A 9,090-nucleotide genomic window follows, 5' to 3' on the forward strand; every position below is an offset into this window, starting at 1 on the left:
TAAGTACTAGAATATATTTCAATAATATTTTAGAAATGATAAATAAACTCGTCCTCATGATATTGTTCAAATTCATTCTTGTTTTGACCGAAAATCCTCAAATTGATTGGATATGGATATAAGTATAAGTAATATTGAGGTTTTCAATTAGATATAAAAATAATGATCAATATGTATATATCTGTCTCATCCCTGTTCTAATCCCCACCCCTCATCGTTATCGTTTCCATTTAATTTACTAAAATATTATGTAATATATATATATATATATATATATATATATATATATAATTAGTTATTCATTTTATAACTTATTAAAAATTAAAAAAAAAAGTGAATGATGAAAAACTATGTCTAAACATTTATAGGTTGGATCAAATTCGGCAAATTTAATATAATTCGAATTTAACACTTAAAAATTTATATCCTATCATTTAATTTACCAAATTAGTCGGATATTTACTTGACAAATTGATTCGCATGGATTATTCAAATGTAAATTTATATTAACATTTTAAAATAAATAAATAAATAAAATAGAATAAATTTCTAATCCAAAAAAGTACACTTATGATTTTAATAATAATTGTTATAATAACTATAATTTTTACTATTAAATTTTAATAAAAATATATCTTGAAATAAAAATTAAAATATAAATATAATTTATAAATATTAAAATATACATTTAAATTAAAGCAAACCTGTAAAATTCTAATTCATCCAACTATAATATTAATTTTATTTACCTAATATAATATATTTCTATGACTCGATCCATACCTTGAAATTCTGTTGAATTGGGTCGGATGTAGTTGCTGTTTTTCTCTGGTCTGGCCTAACAAAAAGTATGCCAAAAGTTGCATTAAAAAAAAAAGAAAAAAAAGAAAGAGTTTTAGCAGCCTTTTCCTGTGTAAGAAAAAAGTGGCTACTGGTTTTCAGAGACAGCCGTTGTTTAATGGAATGAGTCAATAAGTCAACGCTCACTCTCGCCACCTGTAACTGACCACTAAACTGTCACATTTCTTTACATGTATTATATAAACTACTACTACTAGAATATTATATTTAATATTTTTATTTATATAAATTACTTTAAGTTTATTCGTTGAGAATTTTTTTAAAGTAAAATTATTTTTAAAATAATGACATTAAATAGGATTGAGGTGATTGAAGTTTATTTATATCCAATTTAAGTAAAAATAACTGTTGTATGCAGAAATTATATCCAACATGCTTCTCAGTATTCTTTCAGTAGTAAAGTTCAATTTCTGATTTAGAAGGGAGTGTGGGAGAAATTGTGAATTTAAATTCTTCCATAAAAAAAATACTATCAACTAAAAATATTATTTTATATTATATCACTAAAATAAGGTATTAATTAAATATACTTTGAAACAAGCTCATTCGTTATTAAATGTTTTAATCAGAAACTCTAACAATCATACATATACTGCTATACTTTTAATTAGAACAGTTTCTATCCATTATCATTTTTATTAATCTTTATTCAAAAGTATCTGAGAAATACAATTGGCAATGCAGCCATTGTTTTGAAATCAACTGCATACTTTATAATTTTTTAATATTTTATTAATATATTATAATAAATAAATAATAAAATTATTAAATTAATAAAATAATTTAATTTTGGTAATTTTGTGAAATGATTTTATTTTTATTGCAAAATATACATTTTTATGAAAAGTTTATAGTAACTATTTTTTATTTTTAATTTATATCTATAACATTTTTGTATGTTAAAATATTCTACAAAATTAAAAATTATAATATGAATGACATAATCAAAGATTATTTTATAAATAGATATCTATTAATAATAAGACAGACTTTTAATTTGAATAAATAACGTTTTTAATTTTTAATTATATCTCATTTTTAATCTAAACTTACTTTAATTATTTTCTAAATATATTATCTTTTATTTTTTTATAATGTAATCTAACTTGATTTTGGAGTCTTTTTCTATTGCTCCAGGTAACCACCGTTTTTCTTTCTATACCATTCATAAGTAACCTAAAAAAAAAGTACAATACCACTCAGATATTGATTTGATGGCTTCAACCTTCAACCCTTGATTTTTACGCAATATGATACAACTCCATTTGTAATATGTTTAACGTTTTTAATTTTTTAATCTAGAATTTCCTACACCATATGTATTGGTAATAGAAAACAATTCTATAAGAGTACAATTTTTTTTATTAAACTTTCTCTGTCCATGTTTAATGTAATAAGGGGTTTTAAACTTAAAAGTATAATTACTTTAATTTAATAAAATCATTATGCACCTTAGATTTCATGAATTGACCTCAAAATCATCAAGTTGAAACAATCTAATTATAGTAAACAATTAAACTGAAATCCACCACAAGTTTCTGCAAAACAGTTGTAAGTTGAAACAATGGTAAATCACTATTCTTAGTCTTCAACTTAGAATACCATTTAACATTTGTCTGTTTGATAATTGATAGTAGCTGTTCTGTTCTTTTACCTGTGGCTTTCTGTCCCCACGTGAAGACTTTGGTAAATGCAATTGAAGGACGCGTGTTGCATGATTGCTGCAGCTGGCGTTTTAATCGCTTTCTTTTAGATTTGAAGAACAGACATACATACTACATACACTTTCTATATTTCTTCTTTATTCTTTCTCTATTACACAGTTGCTTTCTGCTTTGATCGATTTGATTCAGTGATCAGTGGTAAGGTGTTGTTTGCTCATCAAAAATGCATTCAAGTCCTTTGCTTCTCGAAGAACCAATTCGGATGGTATCCGTGCTTGAGCCATCCAAGCCGGTTAGCATTTCCTTTTCTCCCTCTCTCATTTTGATTTCCATTTTCAAGTGGCGTGTTCTGTTCTTTATGGTAATCACCGTGCCGTTATTGTAACTTCCAAGAACTGTGATAGAAAGTTATACACTTTTGGTGGCCCATTTGTGGTGTTGGTATTTGGAGGGAATATGTGTGACTTTGGTGATGATGCTTTTGATATGTGTGGAATTGGTGATGTTGCTTTTGACTGCTAAATGCTGAGGATTTGGCGGATCAAGTTGAATAATTGACGAAATGAAGATATTTCTACTCTGGCTATGTTGCTGTTGATAAGGGCTGTGCTGGTTTTTCTGAAGTCATCCTCTTTTAACCACTGTGATTATCAGAAACTAATAAACTTTTAGATTGTTGCTAAGAAATTTAACAGATCGATATGCAAAATGACTGTCATTGATGAATTGAAAGTCATTTTGACAATGACATTGAGTTTGAACTTGCTAGCCATATTGGTTTATAGTTAAAGCGATTCTGTGGTTTGAAATATTAATTGTGCTTGTTTCTGTGGCAAGGATACGGTGTTGGTTTTTCAACCTTTGAGAAAAGGAACTTGAAAAATCATGCTAAATGGATAACTAATTTATTTATTTATGGAATGTGGGATCGGTTTAATTTTGGAGGGGTTGTGGGGTGTCCTACTATCATCGTCTACCAAATTCATTCCATGAAAACAAAAGAAAAATATGCTAGTCTTTTAAGCTATGGATTTTAAGCACAAAGTTTTCAGATCTTAAAAGGGCATGAATCGTATGCAATTTCCAGAAAAAAGTTTTAGTCATATTCAATGAGGAATTTGTATTGTCAATTTGGATTTTGATTGAAGTTTTTTTTAATGGCATCATGCAGTCTTTCTTTCCAGCGATGACAAAAATTGTTGGCACCCTTGGCCCAAAGTCACGATCAGTTGATATAATTTCCCGTTGCCTTGATGCAGGAATGTCTGGTATTCTCCTATTACAGCTTTTATTACTTGTGGTCCTTGTTTTAAAATTGAATGCGTTACATTTTTGTCCATATGGATCTCATCTTTTGTCCTCTTTCAGCAGTGGATTATAAGATGTGACATATTTGATTTTTTTTTCTTGCTATATTGTCAGAAAAACAGAACAGCTCAGTCAAGAATTATCTGTGTTGGATGGCCTTGTAGTTTCCCAAAAGCGCAAGAAATACCAAAAACCTATTGCAATCTAGCTTGTAGCAGTTTTCCTTTTCGCCTTTGGGAAAATACACATTACGAATAAATGAAAAAATTATATTTTGTTCGTGTCTACAATCTTCTTGAGTTATGTGTTTTGTTATCTCATTCTTTTTTTCTTCGCATGTGCTAGTGGCGAGGTTAGACTTCTCATGGGGTGATCCAGAATACCATCAGGAGACATTGGAAAATTTGAGAGCTGCTATCAAAAGAACCAAGAAACTCTGTGCGGTATGCCCGTCATATGTTTACTGTTTATTTATTGTGCATACATGTGGCTTATAACAGATTCATATCAAATATCTTCTTGAGGGTTATTGATGTGAAAAATTTACTTGTGCATTTTGGTTCAATGCCAGGTTATGCTAGATACTATGGGTCCAGAATTACAGATTGTGAATAAGACTGAGCAGCCAATCACCCTTGAAGAAGACACATTGGTTGTCTTAACTCCAGATCAAAACAAAGAAGCTAGTTCAAAACTCTTGCCACTAAATTTTAGTGGGTTATCGAAGGTCAGTGTGACATTTCCATGTACTTTGTAGTTTTCCGGGTTTGCACTTTGCAATATTGTTGTGTTGAATAATCATGTCAGTCCACATTTAATATCTCTCCAGAATGGATGATGATTTTTTATGCCGTATTTGATAATTCTGAATTTTCATCATGGCACTTTGAAATTGTTCAAACGCTCAAGTTCCTGCGTTTCTTGACTCGTGATGGCTTTCTTCTACATTACTTTCATAAACCACTTTGCATTGATTGACAAGGATCACGCCCATTATACTCTGTAAGGATTCGCAAATATTGTCTGGTGTCTCCTTAACTAATAACTAATATGTTCATAATTTCGCAGGCTATTAAGAAGGGTGATACTATTTTTATCGGAAAATACCTCTTCACTGGAAGTGAAACAGCTTCAGTATGGCTGGAGGTAAAGCAATCTAGGTTTGATTATTACATTCTTAATATATGTAAAAGCATTTGGCATATATTTTGAAATGATTTATCATTTCTAGCGGGCGTATATTTCTTTCCACGTTCCTCATTTCTTGCATAACCTCTTTTTTTAGTTTTTCTATCTTTATATGTTCTATTAGTCTCTAATAATGCAGTAAAATAGAAGGTTTTTTCATCATCCATTAACAACAGACTTGCCACATGTATATGCTGCTGGTTTCAAAATGCAGGTCAGTGAGGTGAATGGTGATGATATCTCCTGCCTCGTAAAAAACACTGCCACACTCTCGGGACCATTGTTTACTGTCCATGTCTCTCAGATTCATATTGATCTTCCTAGTCTCACTGATAAGGATAAGGAGGTACGTAACTAGAATCATGAGCAAAAATTACCGAGGCTGATATAATTTAGTTGAGTACCAAATATACTTTGGATTTTTGAGACTGAATGCTTCAATTTTTATCTTGTTTATGGAGAGGACTAAACTGTGTTTTGTTGTTGAAATATTAGCTTTAGTTGATCAATGGCAGAAACTACTTAATGCTGTTGTACAATGGCTTATGTTTCTGTTAGTCTGTCAATCTAGAAAATGCATAATTTATATGTACTAACAACAAAGAGTTTAACTGGTTTGATTTCCCCCTACATTCATAAAGCAAATACCTTTGTTGTTATTATCTTTGTTAATATAAATGTTCTCTTTTCGTTTTACGAAATTCAGGTGATACGTACATGGGGTGTTCGAAACAATATAGACATCCTTTCATTATATACCAGGCACGCTCAAGATATTTGCCATGTAAGGAACATTCCTGATAAATTTTATCCTTTCAATTTTATCATATGTCTTTCTATTTTCTCTAACATTCTTCTTGACTCTATTTTCAGCTTCTGAATTTTCTTTGTTTTTGTAGCGTCTGTGATTCAATGATTAATTTTCGTTTAGTTTTCCTTAGTATTTTGAAAAAAAAAGGCCAAACGCCAACATTTTTCATTTTGCAGGCGCGTGAATTTCTCTCTAATTTGGGTGACATTAAGCAGACGCATATTTTTGCGAAGATTGAAAACATAGAAGTAAGAAACTTCAAAATCTTTTCAATAGTTGACTCTCCTCTTCTGACAGAAAAATGCTATACTGTAGAGTTCTTAATTGTGATTCTAAAATGCATCTTTCTTCCGTTAAATTATAACAGGGACTGACAAATTTTGATGGGATATTGAAAGAAGCAGATGGCATCATCCTCGCCCGTGGAAATTTAGGGATAGAACTCCCACCTGAGAAGGTCAGTGTTTATTCTGGACAGAAAAATCCAATGTTATATATGAAATATTTCCATTTTTTGTGTGTTAGTATTTTTCAGCATGAAGGAAGATCTGTGTCTACTTGTGATTTTTACAGCATTCCTTGCTCTCTCCAGAATAAAACTATGCTAATTTTCCATATTCATCTTTGGACATGACAGGTTTTCTTATTCCAAAAAGCTGCTATTTACAAGTGTAACATGGCTGGAAAGCCAGTTGTTGTTACACGTGTTGTGGACTCTATGACTGATAATCTAAGACCTACTCGTGCTGAAGCAACCGATGTTGCCAATGCAGTGTTGGATGGTAAATTCCTTTTGTCATAACTGGTGAATCCTGCTTCATTTTTCTATAAAGATTGCAACAGAAAATTATATGAACTCCTGCATTTAGTACATTTGCATGTTTCTGTCTTAATCAACATTCCTTTAGTTTAAGATGTTCATCACATTATGCACAAGTATTGTCTAATTTTGTTTTCTGGTTTCTTTATGATCAGGAAGCGATGCAATTCTCCTTGGAGCTGAGACCCTTCGGGGACAATACCCTGTAGAGACCATTTCAACAGTTGGAAAAATATGTGCTGAGGTAAGTTTGCGTTTTTCGCTTAAACAAATTCCTGTAACGTTTTTACCTTAAAGGAACTATTCCTGTGAGATATTTATGGTGACGTTCTCTTCCAAAACTTTGTAACTCAAATTCTTTCCAGTGTCCACCATCTCATCCTCTTATGCTTTTGAATTGATTTCTTGTTATTCTTTGAAAGTTTCCCTGTGTATATACAATTATTTTTTCAACATGCCGGTTAAATGATATTATGATTTTCTCATTATGGTAAATTTAATCACATTCCTTATATAATTACTTCCTCGTTTTTTATATCTGCTGTGTGCAGGCAGAGAAAGTTCATAATCAAGATTTGTATTTTAAGAAGGCTGTAAAACATGTGGGAGAGCCAATGAGCCACTTGGAAGCAATTGCTTCCTCAGCGGTACGCTTCTTGGTTGAACCATCAAACTTTTTTTATTGGTTTTATGATTCTTTTTCCACCAACATTCTTCTGTTAGCTTGTAGTGTAGTAGTAATACATATTGGGAAGTAAATTTCTTTTTGTTGAAACATTCAGGTTCGAGCAGCTATCAAGGTTAGGGCATCTGTTATTATTTGCTTCACTTCATCTGGAAGAGCTGCAAGGTTTCACTTTATCTCCTTTTATAATTTCCTTTTATTAAAACGACATCTCATTTCTGAGATTGTTGACTTGTATTCACATTTGTCAAATTCTCTCTGAGTACTTTAGTTCTAAGGTGATTTTTCATTTTTATATGTTAGATTAAGTTATTAGCATTTACTACTCAGCCATGTTCTGTATTTGCCATTTGATGTCTTGCTGACATAATTAATTATTTGTTTGTTGTGTATCTATGTAGATTGATTGCTAAGTACAGACCAACCATGCCTGTAATATCTGTTGTAGTTCCCCAGTTGAGGACAAATCAACTCAAATGGACTTTCACCGGTGCTTTTGAGGTATATAACTAATAGGATAATGGTATTTTGACATTTAAAATTTTCTTACTCTCATTTGACATTACCTTCCACTATTTTTCACATATCTTCTTTTTTTTTCTTTACTAATACAAAAGTTTACTCTCTTTTTTATGACTATTTTATTAGCTTTTTGGATTGAGACTAATTACTTTTTGCTAACTGTTTCTTTTGTGACCCTATGGCAGGCTAGGCAATCACTTATTGTGAGAGGTATATTCCCTATGCTGGCAGATCCTAGCCACCCGGTAAGAATTGTTCAAAGTTCATCAAGATAATGATGTAACTAAAGAACTATTCAAAACCACTTAAATTTTTTTTCTTATTGTACAAATTCAATATTTCAAAAAGCTCAGAAGATATAACAAAGTACTCTTATAGACAAATCATATAAATTGAAATAGGAAATACAATAATGCTAATCCAACCAGAAATAAGATATTCCAAGGCCAATTATGACCCTATGAACTCTGCATTAAAGATGCTCTACGACGCCTATTATAAAATCAAATCAATTTCTTTCTAATTTTATGTTCCATTTCTTTCTAATTTATAGTTTTAAAAGTGATTAAGGTTAGTGATTTGTGTGCAGGCTGAGACTAAAAGTGGGACAAATGAATCAATTTTGAAGGTTGCTTTAGACCATGGGAAGGCTTTTGGCATAGTAAAACCACATGACCGAGTTGTTGTTTGCCAGAAACTGGGTGACTCTTCAGTTGTGAAGATTATTGAGCTGGAAGATTGATTACAACTTATGCATAATTTGATCACACAGATGCACAATAAAACTTCTTCTGAACCTCTTCATTTTAGCATTTATTTTTAGTTAAAGAAAAATAATAGACAAATGAGATGATATTGTAGAGGTTGCTCCACTCATTTTGTTGCTGAACTGAGTCCTGTAATCCAGTTCATTGCTGAGTGATATAGAGTGGAAAGGATATTTTGTTGAGCGGTTGTTTTAATAGGCAAGCACAGTTTTGAGTTATTAATGGCGTGAACATCGAAAAACCTTACATAATTATTTTCCAAATTTCTTTCATTTATTTGCTGATAATTGGAGTGATATCTACTGCGAAGTGTGTTGATTGATATCTCGGTTAGTTGTAGGGGATTTCTTTTTGCAACCTCATATTCTCCTTCCGCTGAAAATTATCATTTTATCTTTGAAAATGACTTTTTAATTCTATTATTTTTAGATGGTGTAATTCATAAATCATTTTTTGTTTTTGGT

At 30.9% G+C, this 9,090-nt stretch overlaps 1 protein-coding gene across 1 annotated transcript; it reads left to right on the plus strand.

Moving 5' to 3' along the window:
* The first annotated feature begins 2,499 nt into the window (after positions 1 to 2,499).
* Positions 2,500 to 8,844, plus strand: LOC108324012 (pyruvate kinase 2, cytosolic). The gene is made up of 16 exons (XM_017556792.2): positions 2,500 to 2,817; positions 3,697 to 3,793; positions 4,179 to 4,276; positions 4,405 to 4,560; positions 4,902 to 4,979; positions 5,236 to 5,367; positions 5,728 to 5,805; positions 6,009 to 6,080; positions 6,200 to 6,289; positions 6,470 to 6,614; positions 6,808 to 6,896; positions 7,204 to 7,299; positions 7,435 to 7,502; positions 7,739 to 7,838; positions 8,045 to 8,104; positions 8,449 to 8,844. Exons 1-16 carry the CDS (start codon positions 2,749 to 2,751, stop codon positions 8,599 to 8,601), a joined length of 1,581 nt encoding a protein of 526 aa, XP_017412281.1. The 5' UTR covers positions 2,500 to 2,748; the 3' UTR covers positions 8,602 to 8,844.
* Positions 8,845 to 9,090: the final 246 nt, after the last annotated feature.

The sequence above is a fragment of the Vigna angularis genome, chromosome 3 (assembly GCF_016808095.1).
Source record: "Vigna angularis cultivar LongXiaoDou No.4 chromosome 3, ASM1680809v1, whole genome shotgun sequence".
NCBI lineage: Eukaryota > Viridiplantae > Streptophyta > Magnoliopsida > Fabales > Fabaceae > Vigna > Vigna angularis.